Source organism: Nycticebus coucang, chromosome 10 (assembly GCF_027406575.1).
Source record: "Nycticebus coucang isolate mNycCou1 chromosome 10, mNycCou1.pri, whole genome shotgun sequence".
Classification (NCBI taxonomy): Eukaryota; Metazoa; Chordata; class Mammalia; order Primates; family Lorisidae; genus Nycticebus; species Nycticebus coucang.
This window is the reverse complement of record NC_069789.1, coordinates 52,461,556-52,480,165: the sequence shown is the minus strand read 5'-3', so window position 1 is coordinate 52,480,165 and position 18,610 is coordinate 52,461,556. Positions and strand designations below refer to the sequence as shown.

General features: G+C 41.7%; 1 protein-coding gene across 2 annotated transcripts in view; it reads left to right on the top strand.

Moving 5' to 3' along the window:
- Positions 1 to 4,348: 4,348 nt before the first annotated feature.
- HSD11B1 (hydroxysteroid 11-beta dehydrogenase 1) overlaps positions 4,349 to 18,610 on the top strand; it is a 37,263-nt gene continuing 23,001 nt past the window's right edge. For both annotated transcript variants that reach the window (XM_053607869.1, XM_053607870.1), the window contains exons 1-4: positions 4,349 to 4,583; positions 5,361 to 5,491; positions 6,393 to 6,504; positions 6,628 to 6,813. In XM_053607869.1, the coding sequence (XP_053463844.1) occupies positions 4,496 to 4,583; positions 5,361 to 5,491; positions 6,393 to 6,504; positions 6,628 to 6,813 (517 nt within the window). In that variant the 5' untranslated portion in view covers positions 4,349 to 4,495. The remainder of the gene's footprint in view (positions 4,584 to 5,360; positions 5,492 to 6,392; positions 6,505 to 6,627; positions 6,814 to 18,610) is intronic.

Sequence of the window (18,610 nt, the reverse complement as noted above, 5' to 3'; positions counted from 1 at the left end):
AAGTAGACAAGACAGGTCCCAGGGACTATGGTCCACCATGTTTTCTTCACATCTAAGTCACACTTTCTCAGTATTTCCAAAGCCCTGTGCTACTTCTAAGGTTGCCAGATAAAACCCACGACGCCCAGTTACATCTTAATTTCATATAAACAAGAAATAATGTTTTAGTATAAGTATATTCCTTTCATTCACTTAGGATAAATGTTTCTTTAGATTGTTTATCCCATCTATCTATCACAGATAGAAAGATATTCTTTAAAACCAAAAAGTACTAGTTGTTGATTTGACAGTCAAACTTAACTGGGCATCCTGTATTTCTCTTTGCTAACTCTGGCAACTCTCTTTCCCATAGAGGGAAGTGATTTCCTTCTCATGCTGAAGTTCCTGGCACCTCAAGAAACCCACCTGGCTGAGGCTAGTATGCCATCTGGATGGAAGGCTGGGCTAACTAAGAAAAAAAATGCAAAATGGGCCGAAGCTGGGCGGTGGCTGTGCTGGCGTCAGTCTTCTCCCTGTATGGGGCCCTACCACCACTCCGCATGCTGTCAATGTTTCTTAAGCCTTCCAGGGAGCAAATTTTTTAGTTATTATGTGACTCTCCCCACCCCCCACCCCCCTGTGCTCAGGTGTGGGTCCCTGGGAGCTGGGCCAGAGGAAAAACCTGAGAAACTGCAACCACAACATGTTCAGAGTTGTCTGTGCCCCACCCCCACCGGGGCGGGCCTCGGTGCACGCTCACCAGGGTCCCTTCTTTCCCAGGAGGACCTGGGCTCCCCCAGGCAAGTCAGGGCCAGGCAGTCTGCCCCCTCAGAGCCCGCCACAGACTGCGCGTGCTACAGGGAAGGGGTAGCACGCACAGGGCAATGCATTGTGTCTGCTTCATTTTCACAGATCTGAGATGCCACTAGGTAGAACACAGGTGTCAGTCTGTCCTCTGGGAGGGTGGCAGGCAGGATTGACAAGTGAGATCTTCTCCCCTAATGGGAGGTAGGGGAGAAGGAGGGTGTCCATTATTGGACAAAATTATATAAAGTGACAGTTGTTTCTGTAGCAGGGAGCAGATTTGGGCAGCTATGGCACAGACTTATGAGTTCCTAAAATCAGACCTGAGGAGCTGGGGTGAGGGTGGGGAGAGGTTTTCACATTCTTACATACAGCTAAGATCCTCTGCTGTTTCAACGCTGGGCTGTTACTCTCCCAGGGAAGGCAGAGCCTCTAAACACAGGGTGTTCACTCACTGTTTACTCTGAACTCTGCCCTCGGTGTCCCCAGCAGGATTTGGCTTCAGAAGTTAACAGGCCACTTTCTTAAGAAAGGCGGTCATGAAAAGCACTGCAGCTGACGCCTTAGAAATGACAGGTGCTCCTTTCATGATGGACATTTTATGCCAAACGCATGGAAATTCCCCTCTGTCTTTTTCTCCTCCCATTTTTGCCATCGTCTGTCAGTCCTCCCAGATCTGGACGGTCCTCCTAGTAGTCCCTGTCTCTTTCTCACTCAATCAGCCCCTACGTTCTTTTCAACCTGTTGCTTGTCCGTGACCCTGTTTAATCAGCTTTAGCACAGCTGTGAGGAGCCCACTCTGTGTGGGAATCTGAAAAGTGCCGTGTCATGTTTACAATATTCACTGAATGCTTGTTCTAGAAGGTGGATGATCAGTATGTTTCAAAGGAGGGGCACCAAGGAGTGGAGTGAACAGTTAGCTTCCCTGCTGTGGCAGAACACAGAACTGCACTGCCCAGAGAAAATCAGACTGGAAACAAATGCTAATTGAAATGGTTGTTATTTCCTCTTTCCGTTACTTATTATTATCTGTTTAATTTGATGACAACCCTGGGAAGGAGATTTAGGAAGTGGGATTGATCTGTTCTGACCACAGTGATGAATCCTTGGATTAAACCAGGCTCCAGGAAGACGGGAGTTTTCTCATTGCTGCAGCATCTCAGAAACACTAAAACAGCACAAGTTGATTGAGTGTCTATTGTGGAGCAGGGCTGGGGGGAATATAGAGAAGCAAAGATGAAAACCACGTAATCCACATCCTCCAGGAGCTTATAAGCTAATGAGAGAACCAGCCACATAAATATGGACATGCAATGGATTTGGTGTTAATTATATGATATGGTTAAAGTGCAGCCCCGTGGGTCCCTGAGACCCTCTTGGGAAGTTGAAAGTATGACTATTTTCTTAATCATACTAAGACATTCTTTGACTTTTCCTGAAACTACAGGATGTGTAATAATGACATTGCCCTGACTGCCAGTGGAATGTATGCTTATCTATTTCTGAGTTTAAAAAAGAAAAACCCTGAGGCTCAATATCTAATACACCAACAGTAATAGCAACAGGTGAAAAGTACATATGCAAAAGTTCTTTGAGCTCCTCAATAACTATTGAATGCAAAAAGGGCCCAAGACCAGAAAGTTTGAGGAAAGTTAAGACATAAGGTATTGTGTCTTAAGACGTCTACGCGGTCTTCTTGTTTCCCATCGGTGCACTTTGTATAGCAATTATTTTATCTAATTCCATGAAATTCACTGTATTGGATGCTTTATTTTCTCGCATGATAGCTATTAGGTCATCTAATTATTAATCTGTTTGTGTCTTTGGGTTTAAATGTGTCTTTTGAGGCCGCACAATGTCGGACTTCATTTTTTAATGGAGCCAACAATCAGCAATTGTTGACGCATTTGTCTTGTGCTCTGTGGCCCTCCAATTATCTTACTCACTGTTATTTTTACTTTCCTTAAATTCATGTTTTCTGTCATGGACTTGAAAATCCTTTATTTCTTTCTCGTCACACAGTAAACTTCCCTCGTCTGCTCCTCTTTCTATCATTTTGGTATCATCATATGTTAAAGCAACTGTTCATTGTTTCCCGTAATTTTGCAATGACTAGTGTAGGATTAAGCAAATAAGGCTTATACTTCCCCCACTTTGGGGATGAAAATGGAATCTAGTCCATAACTGGAGTCTAGTCTGTAATTTAGTAGCATGAAGACCTTCATAAAAGTATACAGATATGTCTTGCAATTCTGAAGTTATGTAATCTAATTCTCACTTGCATTTTTATCTTTTTTCTATTTTTATTCTCCATGGTCTGGAAGTGGACTTCACAGCTCTGGGCCTCTTTCACAAATGGTTTCATCTCCTCTGAGTCTTAAGTTATTTTCTCTTAACTTGGAGGTGAAAATTCACTGACTGTTTCCAGATACTGTACTTCAGCTCATAACTCAATTTCCCTTAACCTTGTGACAATTCTGCCCCCCTTAGCCCCAACTCCCGTTCCTCTTCCAAAGCACTCCTGCTCATTATCACATTTAAATTTTTTCTCTGCTCTATTGGTCCCTTGCAGAAGTCAGTATGGCTTTGTGATGGGGGTAATTTTCAGGATTTGGTTGGCTGGTTTTGAATTGAAAACCCCAGCAATGACACATTTTAAATTCTTTCTTTGAGAATTGTTCCTTAATTAATTCTTGCTACAGACATACGGGGGTGGTTATTTTTATGTTTCCCTGATAATGAATTCTAAATTGCTAGGGGTTCTCCTCTCTGTCCTCTTACTGTTAGCGGATCTATTTTTAGCTGGGATGTGGGCGTCCTGGGCTGGTTTCACTTCAGTAGTGCTGGTTCTTTTTCTTTTCACCCTGAGCTCCTCTTCCTAGCATCCTCTCCATGTCTCTTGTTTCTCTATAGCCTTTACAAGACCCAGTCTAATAGCTTAGTGCCTTTTTCTTGACACTCATTATTTCCCCTTTATTCTCTGTTAAAGTAATAAGTGCACGTTCCGTTGCACTAGCCTGCGAGTCTTTTGAATCGGTCTTGAGTTTCCCACCACCTGGGTTTTTGGCTGGCTTGCAACCTCCCTTTGATGTTGTAGTAACTTTTTCATTGAACTTGAGTGTGGGGCTTATAGGGCTTGTTTGCTTTTATTTTTTTTCCCCCTCTGAGATGTGGACATTTGTTGTGCTTATTTTGCTGTTTGGAGCTGTTATTTTTAATTGCTTCCGACTGGGGGTGGGATGAGGAGTGAGATTCAGCTTGAATTTAGCTCTCCCTTCTACTGCTCACATTTCCCCCAGAAGCTCCATATACGCTCTTCTCTCTGCTTTTGACAAACCACTTTTGAAAAACCATGGATCCCTGGCATAAATGGTGTTAAGAGGAAGATGGACTCGGAGTAGGGATGCTCAGGAATCCAGTCCTGTACAGTCATGAGCTTGGCCATCTGGAAGTCTCCTCTTGCTCAATGAAATGGAGTAAACATTGTCCATTATGAAATCTACCACGCAGGCTGCCAGGGACAAATGGGATCCCACCCAAAGCCAATCGCTGCTCTGACAGGGAAATTGGCTAGCACTGCCTGAGACTACTCCAGCCTCCCCCATCCCTGATGTCACAATTCAGAGGCTGCTGCCTGCCTAGGAGGTTGTAGAGAGCTCTGTAGGTTCTCTCTGTGTGTCCTACAGGGCTCTTCGGGCCAGGTCCCTATCTGATGGCTTTTATGAGAAAATACCTCCTGCCCACTCTGGGGCTCTTCTTGGCCTACTTCTACTATTCTGCAAAGGAGGAGTTCAGACCAGGTAAGTACCAATGTGTCTCATTTTGGAGGAAGAGGTTAAAAACACAGGGATGCTGGAGTGTCCTGAGGATCAAGATGTGCTCTTGATCCCCAAAGTTGCTGAAAAAGAGGGAACCCTGGGGTAGGACTGTATCTCTATGTCCTCCAGCTACAGGCTGGAGACAGAGGGGAGAGGAGAGGGGTAATCATGCAGCCAAAAGCTTGCCAAAGAGGCCATGTTTTATTTGGCACCCTTAATGGAAAGCAATTTCAAATCTCCCACAAAAATGAGGATAATACCCAAATTCACAACTCAACCAGATAATTGGGCTCGACGGAGAGACTGATAAGTGGGAGGCAAAAAAATACTCTGGAGTTGATGACTACATAGAGGCAAGGGAAAATCCCTGGAATTACTATGAACACATGTGTTTTGATTCCTTTTAAAATATTCTTTCAATTGAGCAAAATTGGATGAGTCCAGAAATGTCTGGAACTCCAGCATTTTAGCCGAACCATGACTGTTCTGGCCTTGTTCTATGATCTCAGTCCATGGAGGATTTTAGAAATGACAGCAGGGAGGCTTGGTTTGGGGCAACCAGGCCAAACCCCCACTTGAGAGCATGTTTAGGAAAGACCCAAACTGCTCCCTCAGGGATTTACGCAGTTGAGACAAATTGATCTGGGCTCATAACCCTCAAAGTTAGAAATTGAGATAAAGCTGCCCAAATCTAAAGAGGGACAAGGAAAGATGCTGCCAAGTTGGGTATGGTCCTCACTTCCTTTTGGGGTTCCCCAGAGATGCTCCAAGGAAAGAAAGTGATTGTCACGGGGGCCAGCAAAGGGATCGGAGAAGAGATGGCTTATCATCTGGCCAGGATGGGAGCACATGTGGTTGTGACAGCAAGGTCAGAAGAAAGTCTACAGAAGGTGAGGGTTCTGTGGCCGCAGACATACACACCATTACATGCCCGGATGTGTTCATATATATATACATATATATATATTCACATGTACACACACTGTACATATATCCATATACAGATGCACACACACTTAAATTTGCACTTTCATATATAGGTTCAAACACTGAAACCTTCATCTATATAAGTATGCATCTAAGCATTCATAGATATATACATATATATATTCACATATTATATATATTATATACAAACACACACAGTATATTTAGCCATAAAATTCTTTTTTTTTTTTTGCAGTTTTTGGCCGGGGCTGGGTTTGAACCCGCCACCTCCAGCATAGGGGGCCAGCGCCCTACTCCTTTGAGCCACAGGCGCCACCCTTAGCCATAAAATTCTTGAGCCATGTATGCTGACAGACATGCCTCGTCATGCATATCTACACATGGAGCCATATACAGAGAGAGATGTTTTCAGATTCTGAAATTCCAGGAGCTACTCATGAATAGTTATCCTTATACCCATGCAGAGTCTCAGGCATGTGCCCTCATAAACTTACAAACCCACAGATATATAAACACACAAACTTCAATCTACCTACGCAGTAACCAGCATCCATACTCATAATAATTCAGAAATATCTACTCATAGAAACCCGTGAACATAATGCATACACTTAAATCCAAGCACAGTGATGACTTATCCATTTAAACTCCACCATGTTCTAGATAAACAAAGGATGATGATCACAAGAGTTGTATTTAGCAACCATGCTTATAAATACACACACACCATTTCTTATCTCAAATGGGGCTGTGAGCAACTTCTCATTTAAGCCCCTGTTACTTGAGAGACTGTCCCCAGAAGTCTGCAGCTAGTGCTGACACTATTACTGCTATGTCATGCAGGTGGTGTCCCGCTGCCTGGAACTTGGAGCGGCCTCAGCACAGTACATCGCTGGCTCCATGGAAGACATGACCTTTGCAGAGCAATTTGTTGCCAAAGCAGGAAAGCTTATGGGTGAGGCTGCTTCTCTCTTTCCCCCTTTAAGCTTTGCCCTGAGGGTCACCAAAGAACTTTTGGGAGGGAAAGGAGAAGGTATTAACCCCAGATGGTTTCTCTCAACACAGCCATCTCTTACAGGGGGAATAGACATGCTTATTCTCAACCACATCACCAAGACTTACATGAGGCTTTTTCATGACGATATTCACCACTTGCGCAAAATTATGGAGGTCAACTTCCTCAGCTACGTGGTCCTGACCGTAGCTGCCTTGCCCATGCTGAAGCAGAGCAATGGAAGCATCGTTGTCGTCTCTTCGCAGGCTGGTGAGTGGGACAGGGACCAGTATGGAAGGTAGGCACAAGAAAATGCCAGGGATGATGCTAGGCTCTGGACTGAGCATGAATTTTTATCTGTTTCCATGCAGAGAGGTAATACCATATGTGGTATTAACCTGAAGTTGAAATACTCACAGCTTGCCCATATGCTCAGAGACTTGGGTATGTAAACTCCATGAGGGCATGCATACTGAGTAGAAAGGACATTGCTAAGAATTAACAGGACCAAAAAAACTGAGGAGGGCGGCGCCTGGGGCTCAGTCGTTAGGGCACCGGCCCCATATACCGAGGGTGGCGGGTTCAAGCCCAGCCCCGGCCAGACTGCAACCAAAAAATAGCTGGGCGTTGTGGCGGGTGCCTGTCGTCCCAGCTACTCGGGAGGCTGAGGCAAGACAATCGCCTAAGCCCAGGAGTTGGAGGTTGCTGTGAGCTGTGTGAGGCCACAGCACTCTACCGAGGGCCATAGGATGAGACTCTGTCTCTACAAAAAAAAAAAAAAAAAAAAAACTGAGGAATTGGTTAAGGTAGGTGAGCCACAAAACTCCTAAAAGTAACAAAAGAAAAGCAGTAGTTTGGCATGCCCACTGGAAACCTAGTTTGTGAACTACAAATAGAGGGTCAAAGGGACATTAAGAAACTCCTGGAGTTACCGCCTGTCGTGGTCCTAAGAGAGACACCTGGTCACAATGGCTAAGACGGGCTTTACTTCCTCCACAACCAAAAGCTATATACAGGTCAGTAAAGCTAGCTGATGCCAAGGTAGAACTGAGAAGCGAAATTCTTTAACAACTTACATTTGCCTGAAAAGTAGGTTAAGCTAAGGCTAAATAAAATGAATGACAACGAAAATAGATTAACAGACCTGCCTGTTAGGGGCACTCCCCAACATCTGAACTTGCTTCATAAAAAGGCCAATTTAAACAACTAGCTGGGTAAGGAGGAGTATGTACCAAGAAACACTTGTGAAAAGATCTCTGTGGGGTCAAAGTTGTCCCTGATGTTTTGGATGGTGACAGCATCAGAACCCATCACCAGTAAAATGCCAGAGAGTTTCCAGCATGGGGGAATTCCTGGGCCCATTTCACCAGAGATCCAGGAAAGAAGTTCTACACAATCTTACTTGACTTAGTCAGTTAAAATGATGTGGCTGGAATGTCCAAACCCCAGGATCAAATCAACCATCTAAATGTAGTTCCTGGCACTATAAAAACAAATAACCTAGAGGACTCTGTAAACTGCTAAGTGCTTTGCAAACTTAGCATTACAAGGAGCTATCCTTTCTGGCCCAGGACAGGCCTGCATAGTGATTGAATAAAGGAGCAGTGTGTCTGTGCCACCCGCCAAACAGAGCGATTGATATGCAGCCCAGTGCCTCCCAGACGACACAGACTCCCCACCCCTCCCCAGACACAGACTCTCTGGGCTGAAAGGAAGGGAGAGTTTACAGATGCATACTGAGTGGGAAGGTGCTGGGCACATCCCCAATCCATTCCAGGGCACTGGCCAAAACCCTCACATCATTCATGGTGTAGGTGGCTTTAATGATTTCGGTTGACTAAATAATTCATTCATTCTAGGCAAATGATGCGTTTCACCTTTGGTTGGAGAATTTAACCTTCTGTAAAGCACAAACAATCTGAATGTGCTTTGGGAAGAATAAGATTTATTTTCAAAGCCCAAGGACATGATGAAATTCTGATAATGTGTTCCCATATATCTCCTACGCCAAGTAAATGACACTTGGTAATTTCCCTGAACGCTGGGAGGTAGAAATCTAGTTAGACGACTATCCCCAGTGTCTATTGTTTGTTTGGCCAAAAGGGTTCAACCTCTTGGCTTTGAAACATGTCCATAAACTTACAAAGGCAGATATCCCTCTTTCTCTCCCTAACTTAAGAGTATTCTCTGTTCTATGATGCCTTCTTTTAAACAGTCTGTAAATGTGTTCCTTAATCCTTCCTTCTAAAAATCTGAATTCCATAAACATGAAATGCTAAACACCAAATTGCTACTAAGGTCAGCCAAAGAGTATTGGGATAAAGTTTTAATCATTTCTTCTAGGGATCACATTAAGTTGTTCATTGAACAACAGGGAGAAACAATTGTTTTAATCTCCAATGCATTTCTAGGTATTGTATTATACTGAAATCCTATACTTTTAATATGTCCCTTAAAGGCTTGGATACTTCTTTAACAGAGACAGTATTTCTGCTTCTGGGAAACTCCTTCTAGAATACATCCACCCACCTTTCAATACTTTCTTTGGCACCTGCTGATTAAGTTTTTTGTTTTTAGTTTTTTTGGGGTTTTTTTGCAGTTTTTGGCCGGGGCTGGGTTTGAACCCACCACCTCCAACATATGGGGCTGGTGCCCTACCCCTTTGAGCCACAGGAGCCGCCCAGCACCTGCTGATTAAGTTTATTGCACATGTAACATCCAGTTCCATGGCTTAGTCTCCCCTTCTAACACTACAATGCTACTAGTTTGGATACTATAACAGAGATCCACATTTACAATGGCTTAAGCAAATCTAAATTCATTTCTCCCTCACAAAACAGCCTGGGGTAGGCAGTCCAGGGCTAATACGGCAGTCCTGTCCTGTGAAGCTGTCCAGAAACCCTTGTATCCCAGAACCACCATTCCTAGGGTGTTGTCTGTATCTGCAAGTCCAAGATGGTTCATTATGATGACTGAATTCTAGTTTAAGAAAATGAAGGAAGAATGATACAACCTGTAGGTTGTACACTTCTCTTCTATCGCAGCTGGCTGCGATGGTTCAAAGTGGACATGTATGCAGCTAAAAATCAGTTTTATTAAGTAAAATATATTGATAATGATAAACAACTAACAGAAACATGTAAGACTAGAAGGAAGTCAACCTTCCAGGCCTTCCCACACGTGAAGCCACACCACACATGCGCACACGCCCACCAGACCCACTCGCTCTCACATTCAAGTTCCTTCACAAAAATTAAAACCCCTCCCTCGGGCAGTGGGTCAAGGGACCGTGAGGTAGGAGAAAGGATGGAAAGAGAGTGCCTAAACAGTATTCGTAAGTCATACACAATCACACATATTCATACTTGAAGTTGACTGAAAAACAAAATTACTGGATTGGGCAGAGAACATTTGAAAAAATCTGGGAAAAGTTTATCTGTCATTAGTTAAAGATAAGTCATCTTAGATCAGAGGTTCTCAACCTGTGGGTCGCGACCCCCAGGAACCTGTATTCGAGGGTCGCGGCCTTAGGAAGGTTGAGTACCAGTGTCTTAGGTACAATTTTAGAAAAGTAAAGCTGATTCCATTTCGAGCCTCTTGACTTACCCACGTCACTATCGTGTGTGGTATAAGTTACACGGACGACAGAATGGGAATCTAATGCCACTTCACCCTTGACACCCCTCAGGGGAATCATGGACGAGCCCTGTCATCCTCTGCTCCTTTTTCCTCTTAAAATCCACCTGGCCCCTCACCTCACATAGTATCTTCCAAAGCCATTTGAGCATTTCTTCTTTGTCTTTGCTACATTTTGGAGAGTTACCTTTGGAAATCCTACTTCTCCCCTGTTTCTCTTTTTTTTTTTTTTTTGGCTTTGTGGGTAGTTCAAATACTACCAATAACGGCAATAACACAAATGCTGAACACATGTGGCAAGAATACTTATAGGTAGGGATGACAATTCTGTATCAAGGAAAATGAAAGGCATATTTTGAAATGAAATTAGAAATAATAAAAGACTGAGTTTCTTTATTCAAAATGAAAATACTTTGAAAGGAATAAAAGGACCTCTCTTTGGAAGCTCCTATGTGTCTCCAGGTACCTACTCACTTTTCTTCAAGTAAATCTTCTTTTAAAAAGACCAACTTCCGACCTATATGTAGATATAGACTTCTTTGTCTTATACAAATATATTCTTGTTCTGGTTTACTCATTCCCAGCATTGTTTCATACCATTTTTTAAATGTAAATCTGCAGCATTTGGGGCACATTGAGTTGACTAGCCACAGGCAAATGTCTCATAAGATAATGCTTTTGTGGGAAAACTCTAGCCAACAAATGAAGTCACTTGTTGGACCTTAACCTATTTGTCAGTTGAAGACTGCCTGTGTGGTCTAAACCTATTTCAAGAATTGAATATTATGAAGAGGGAAAAGAAAAACCTCAGGTTTTTCAACTATCCACATTGACTAACAGGATTTGGAATATCCATAATGATGTTTTGCATAAAGACAAGAGTACAGATGTTAACCTCATCCCTAACTTCAGTTCTGACATATCCACTCTTTCCTGAAAGGTGGGCAAATGCCTCAAGGTATGAATATGTTTTGGAATGCTGGGGTTTGGGGAATCCAAAGTCCAGGATGGGAAGGAGCCTCAGAACTAGAGTGAAAAGGGGCGATTTATCCCTCACTGTAATTATTCTAATTTTTCTCAAAACATATATCTTTACCCTTAAATTCAATTACTTCAGAAATCATCTTTAGGGAGCACAGTCTCCAAGGTTAGTGGAAGTGTTTATGCATGTAAATACATGTATTTATGTGGGAGGTGGAGCAGGGATGGCTGCAGGGTTGGACCATGGAGGCGAGGGGCATGGGTAGCAATACACAGAGGTGAGGTGTGTGCATATATGGACCTGTCGTCTATAGGGCCTGGTGGAAAGCCAAGAAGGAGATCAGAGTAAGAATCAACAACCTGGACATAAAACTTCTAGAAGTCTTTGTTTCCTAAATTTAAGAGATTGTATTTGGGTAACACTTGAAGGATTGAGACAGAGCCTGCTGGATTTATCTAGAAGTTCAAAGCAGTATCTGACCCAAAAAGAAGGGGTTGGGGGAGATATGAAAGGCAGAAAGACTCTCTGATGAAGACAGCAACACGTTAGTGCAAGTTGAGAATAATGTAATGCTATCCAGGACAACTATTGCTCCTCTTTCTCCCCTTGAAAAGCTGGGTGGGGCTTAAGTAGTCAAGACTACTTAATCCTACCAGACAGTGGGTTTCATTCACAGGCATTGTGGATGAGAACAGCAAGGTCCTACCATCACTTGTGCCACCTTTCTGGTTACTCACTGACGAGTCTGAGAAGGCTTACAACATAGACATTCTACTTGGAAATATATACACAGAAAACTAGGTTTTAAGGAAAGAAGAATATAAATGTGCCAAAATTAAATTCAACATAGATCCTGTGGTTAAGTTTCAAATTCGGCTCTTGGATTTCTTAACAAAAAGAAAAAGAATAGGATCAGCATGCACTTGGCCCCTCCATATCATGGGTTCTGCATGGATCCAAAATATTTAGGGAAAAAAAATTCCACAAAGTTCTAAAAAGCAAAACTTGAATTTGCCACTACCAAGTACTACATTCAATCAGCATGAATGAAGTGATGTGTAGGCATTGCCTTAGGTATTACAAGTAATCTAGAGATAACTTGAAGATGTCACATGGAAAGATGTGCATAAGTTATATGCCAGTACTATGCCATTTTACATAAGGGACTTGAGCATCTGCAGATTTGGTGTCCATGGGTGGGGGTCCTGAAACCAAACACCCATGTATAATGAGAGATGACTGTACTCACAGTATAAAAAAGACATGATTCTTAGACTCATTTTAATTGAAATTTTTTTTTTTTTTTTTTTTTGCAGTTTTTGTCCGGGGCTGGGTTTGAACCCTACCTCTTTGAGCCACAGGCACCACCCTTAATTGGTTTTAATTTTATATACATATTTTTAAGGTCTTTGTCATTTTGTCTAAGGCAATTTGGAAATATGTACCAATAGTCTTTAAAATGTTTCCTTCATTATATCCAGTCTAATGCTAGTAACCTATCAAGAAAATAATCATCTAATTAGTCACAGACTTAGGTACCAGTTTGGTTGTAGGATAATTTAAATAGCAAAACATTGGAAGTAATCTAAGTGTCTAGCAGTAGGAAAGTAATTGGACTCGATAATCTATATCTATGTTTATATCTACACCTATATCTCTGGAAGGGAAGTCTCTAAAATGTTACCATGATGATTTCTAGACTATAAGGCCAGGGTCTTCTTTCTCTCTGCCTCATACTTTTCTTCGTTTTCCAAATTTTCTCTGTGTGGGGGGGTGAATTTTATAATAATAGAAATACTTTTAAAAGTTGTTAGGAGTGTTATTTTTCCATTACTTTGTGTCTTCTATCTACAATTTTTATGAGAAATTTATAGAAATGATCTGTTTCTTGTTGTACTTCCTTCTTTTGAATATAATCTTATCCATATGGCCCCTCATATCAGTGGAGGACTGGATCCAGGATGTTTGTCCCATGGATACTGAAATTTGAGGAAGCTCAAGTCCCTGATATTGAATAGCATAGTATTTGCATATAACCGACACACATCCATATACTTAGTTTACATCATCTCTAGATTACTTATAAGACTTAATAGAACATAAATGAATGTAATAGCTTTTACATTGCTTTTATATTGCTTAGGGAATGGTGTCAATAGAAACGTCTGTGCATGTTAAATACAGGTGCAGTATTTTCTCCTGAATATTTTGATCCATAGTTGGTTGAATGCATGAATGCAGAACTCACAGAAAAGGAGTGCTGACTTATCTCAAAGACTATAGGTACATATAACCAGCACACAGAGGCCAGCTTTAAAAGGTATTTCAATGAATTGAAGTCCATTTAATGTACTTCAAGGAAAGAAATGACTAGAGAGAGAGTGTAACTTCACATCTGTGAAATTTATTCTACAGATAAACTTGAACAAGTGTTTCCCAAATATATTCATTCATTCAGAAAATATGTATTGAAAGCCCACTCTGAGCCAGGCAGCATGCCAGATGCCAGGGCTACAGCAGAGAATGAGAAGGCCAAGGCAAGGTGCCCTGCCATGAAGCCCATGTTCTAGGGTAAGCCTAGAATGTTACTGCATTGTTCCTTGTGACTGCACTGTGCATAGTTGTAAAAACATTACAAGAAACCTAAACGTAAACAAGTATAACATAAAAATTCCCAGGGATAAGAATCATGTTGTAGTTCTATTGGTAGGCTTTTTGTTCCTTGGTACACAAAACAATGCAGAGATGTGTCGTGCAACTAATTGCCTCTCAGAGCTGATAAAACACAGCATTTCGTCCACAGTGACTAGGCTGGGCAGCCCTTAAGGGCATTTTTCATTCATCTACGATTCACCAGAGCTTTTGTTAGCCCCAAATTTGGAAAACAATCAACATATTCTTTTTGAATGAATCAATGGCAAAACGGCTGGCTACTACCTGGATTTCTGATTTCATGTCTTTCTTTAGACTGTGTCAGAGACACATGGCCATATTTCCTCTCCTCGTTTCCTTTCTGTATTTAGTCTTTCACGTCAGGGCTTCTTAATGGGGATGTTATTGGCCTTTGGGATGGGACGGTTCTTCACTGTGTAGGACTCTCTGATGCACTGTAGAACATTTAGCATCCTTGGCTCTGAATAATTCAATCTAAAAGCCATTCAGGGAGCTGAGCAAGGTAGGCATCTTCATGGGGAAGGAAGGTGGGAGCACAGGTTAACAGACTCGAGCAGAACAGAACAAGTTTGTGTAATGGAGCTGGTTTGGATGTCAGAGACTAAATGAGATGAGCTAGGCATCTGCACGATGGGCAGCAGTGGTGCCCTGATGTGAAGCTGCAGAGCGTACACGGGTCAAGGAGGGTACTCACATGGCATGTGGCCCAGGTGGCAGAACTAAAAGAGGTGATGGGAACAACTGGGACAGGAGGGCTGCAATAGGCCGTCAACATGGGGTAAAAAGGGTATGCATGTAGCCTTGGCATGGGGTATCAGACACAGAGGGTGCAGAGGCAAATGAAGAATGATCACATACAGGAGATATTGATTAACTTAGTGGTATATATTAACGAAAACAGAAATCAAGTTCTGGATGTCAGTGTAACAAATACGAAAATGAAAAAAATTAGAATGAACCATCTGGTGCTAGATTGGAATTTGAGGTGTGGGTCTGAATTAATAGTTTTTAAAATACATGGATAGATATATAAATAGGTGTGTCTATATGTACATGTATATATTCCCTTGTTCTGTCCACTGACAGGACCTGGAAACACACTTAGTGCTTAGTTATTGTTTTTATAAATATCATTCTCCATTGAAAAGAACCAAGGTTTCTTGGAGAAATGGTGGCTTCCAGGACAGCAGCAGGAAAGGTACAAGATTGAGCCTGAAAATCTTATTTGGCTAATAAGTAAAGAACTTCTCAAAGATGAATAGGTATACATTACTAGAACACAGAGGCAAATTTTAAAAGGGAATCTAGTAGCCAAGTCAGGGATCACTGGAGCATTAAAACAAATAACAATAATAACAGATTACAAGCTTTTTCAAATAATAGGAAACAGCAAGTTCATGATGATATAAGGAAATAGATGAAGAAATTAATTAGGATAGAAGAAGGCTTTCCCATGAAGGGGAAAGCCAAATAATAAATATAGAATGAACAATGAAATTACAAAGTCACCATTTAGAAACTATCATTGTAATAATTCAGCCAGGAAGCATCGGTAGATTCTAAAACTAGTGATTAAAAGTTAAACGAGAGGCTCGGTGCCTATGGCTCAAGCAGCTAAGGCGCCAGCCATATACACCTGAGCTGGTGGGTTCGAATCCAGCCCGGGCCGCCAAACAACAATGACAACTATAACCAAAAAATAGCCAGGTATTGTGGCAGGCACCTGTAGTCTCAGCTACTTGGGAGGCCGAGGCAGGAGAAGTGCTTGAGCCCAGGAGTTGGAGGTTGCTATGAGCTGTGATGCCACGGCACACTACCCAAGGTGACAGCTTGAGGCTCTGTCTCAAAAAAAAAAAAAAAAGTTAAACGAGAAATGGGGCATTTACATAATCTCAAAGTACTACCCTATTGAACAGGAACAACAAAAACAAACAAATGGCCAAAGGACATATGACAAACACACAGCTACTTTATGGGGAAAAGGTGAAAAGCATTTGTCTAAGATCTGGAACTAGATAGGGATGCCCACTTTCACCACTCCTATTCAACATATCACTGGAAGTTCTAGTCAGAGCCTTTAGGCAAGAGAAAGAAATAAAAAGTATCCAACTTAGAAAAAAAGAAGTTATGACATGATCTTATATTGGGAAAAATCTAAACACTCCACCAAAAAAAAAAAAAACAAAACTCTTAGATCTGATGAACAAATTCAGTAAAGTTGCAAGATATAAAATCAGCATATAAAAATCGGTAACATTTTTATACACCAATAATGAATTAGCTGAAAAAGAAATCAAGAAGGCAATCCCATTTAAAATAGCTACCCAAACAAATGCTTAGGAATAAGTTTAATTAAAAAAGTTAAAGATGGCTCGGCGCCTGTGGCTCAATTGGCTAAGGCGCCAGCCACATACACCTGAAATGGCAGGTTCGAATTCAACCCAGGCTGGCCAAACAACAATGACGGCTGCAACCAAAAAATAGCCGGGCATTGTGGCAGGCACCTGTAGTCCCAGCTACCTGGAAGGCAGAGGCAGGAGAATTGCTTGAGCCCAGGAGTTGGAGGTTGCTATGAACTGTTATGCCATGGCACTCTACCCAGGACAACAGCTTGAGGCTCTGTCTCAAAAAAAAAAAAAAAAAGTTAAAGATTTCTTCAGGGGAAACTACAAAACATTAATGAAAGAAATGGAAGAGGACACAAACAAATGGAAAGAGATCTCATGCTCATGGATCGGAAGGATTAATATTGTTAGAAAGGATCATACTGCCCAAAGCAGTCTACAGATTCAATGCAATTCTCATCAAAATATCAATGATGGAAATTTGGATTTTGAGACTATAGTCTGCCATTTTCCTCCTTTGCTGACAAAGTAATAAGTTTCTTTTTCCTTCTCTTCCAACTGCTTGTCCCTGTTTTTTCTGATGCAGCCTCAGGGACAAGTACCAAGCCTTTGATAACAAATTTTGATGACTCTGGGTGGGCCCACTGGCACCCCAGTGGAATGGCACCTCACAACTGCTAGAAGAGGCAGGGAGCAGCTCTGGGTCACAACTGTGGGTCCTCACAGGTAGAAGCAACTTCTCAATGTGAGAGAGCAAAGCACAACTCCAGCAGCTGCTGTAGCCTATTTTAGCTCTAGGGAACTCCCATCTCTGTCTCCCCAAAGTAAAGTAAAAACCACTCTCTGCAACATGAATGGAATAGAGAAGGAAATGGATTTGGAAAGTGTCTAGACCCCAGGCCTTTTGTCTGGTAAGTTCCCTGGCATGCACACTGAGACACTGATCCACCCATATGGGAGGGGTCAGACCTTTCTATTAATTTTATTTGTTTTGAGGCACTTTTTAGGGATGGAACTCATACAATTCAATAGAACTAGGGAAACTGGTTTGAACTCAGAGTTCATTTGTCTTGACCTTGGACAGGCTCATCACAATGTGTCTTGGAGAAGCTCGGTTAGTGTTGAGGCGACCTGGGGTCCGATATCCCTCTGAAAGCAGTGTGTCAGAATCTTTGGTGATATTTGGGAAATTTTCTTTTATAATATTCTCTAGTATGGCTTCCATTCCTCTGGGGCATTCTTCTTCCCCTTCTGGGATTCCTATAACTCGCATGTTGGAATGCTTCATAAAGTCCCATAATTCTGACAGTGAACGTTCTGCTTTCTCTCTCTTCTTTTCTGCCTCTTTTACTATCTGAGTTATCTCAAGAACTTTGTCTTCTACTTCTGAAATTCTTTCTTCTGCATGGTCTAACCTGTTGCTGATACTTTCCATTGCATCTTTAAGTTCCCTAATTGACTGTTTCAGTTCCTTCAGGTCTGCTATATCCTTTTTATATTCTTCATATCATTCATCTCTTATTTGATTCTGTTTTTGGATTTCCTTTTGGTTATTTTCCACTTTATTAGCAGTTTCCTTCATTGTTTCCATCATTTCTTTCATTGTTTTCAACATGTGTATTCTAAATCCCTTTCTGTCATTCCTAACATTTCTTTATAGGTGGAATCATCTGCAGTAGCTACCTCATGGTCCCTTGGCAGGGTTGTTCTGGACTGGTTCTTCATGTTGCCTGGAGTTTTATGCTGATTCTTCCTCATGAGTGATTTCTTTTATCTGTTTCCTTGCCCTAATTTTCCTTTCACTTCCTCTTGCTCTTTAAGTTCTCATGCCTGTGGACTAAGGGTTATAGGACCAGAAGGGTGAGAAGGTTGAAGATCAAAAAAGAGATAAAAGAAAGGAGAACCGAGTGATAAGAAAGAAAAAAAAAAATAGAGAAAGGAGAGGGGGTGGGTAAAAGGAATATTGACAAAAAGAAGAGAGGCACAGAAAGAGGGAGACAGAGCAATATAGGTGTACAGTAGGGTACTTTGACACAACCTTAAAAAAACCCCACCTTCTGGGGGTGCCCAGTTGGGTGGCTCCCTTGAGGTCAGCAGCTCTTTGCTAACCTGATCAGACACAGTACCCCACCTCCACCAAGTAGAGAGGAAAGACAAAAATGCTATAAATCAAACCAAAAAAAGCAAACAGAAAACTTTACGAGATAAAATTGGGTGAAAACCAAATAATAGCAGTAGAAACACTAGCAAAAATGAAGTTCTAGTTATTGAAAAAGGCACCAATGGGAAATTATAATTAAACTAGAAAAACTGAGAAAGAAAAAGGATATGTATGGAAAAGGTTGAAATTAAAAAGCAAAACAACATCAACAACAACAAAATAAACAAAAAAAAACAACCAAACCAAAAAAAAAAAAAAAAAACACAACCA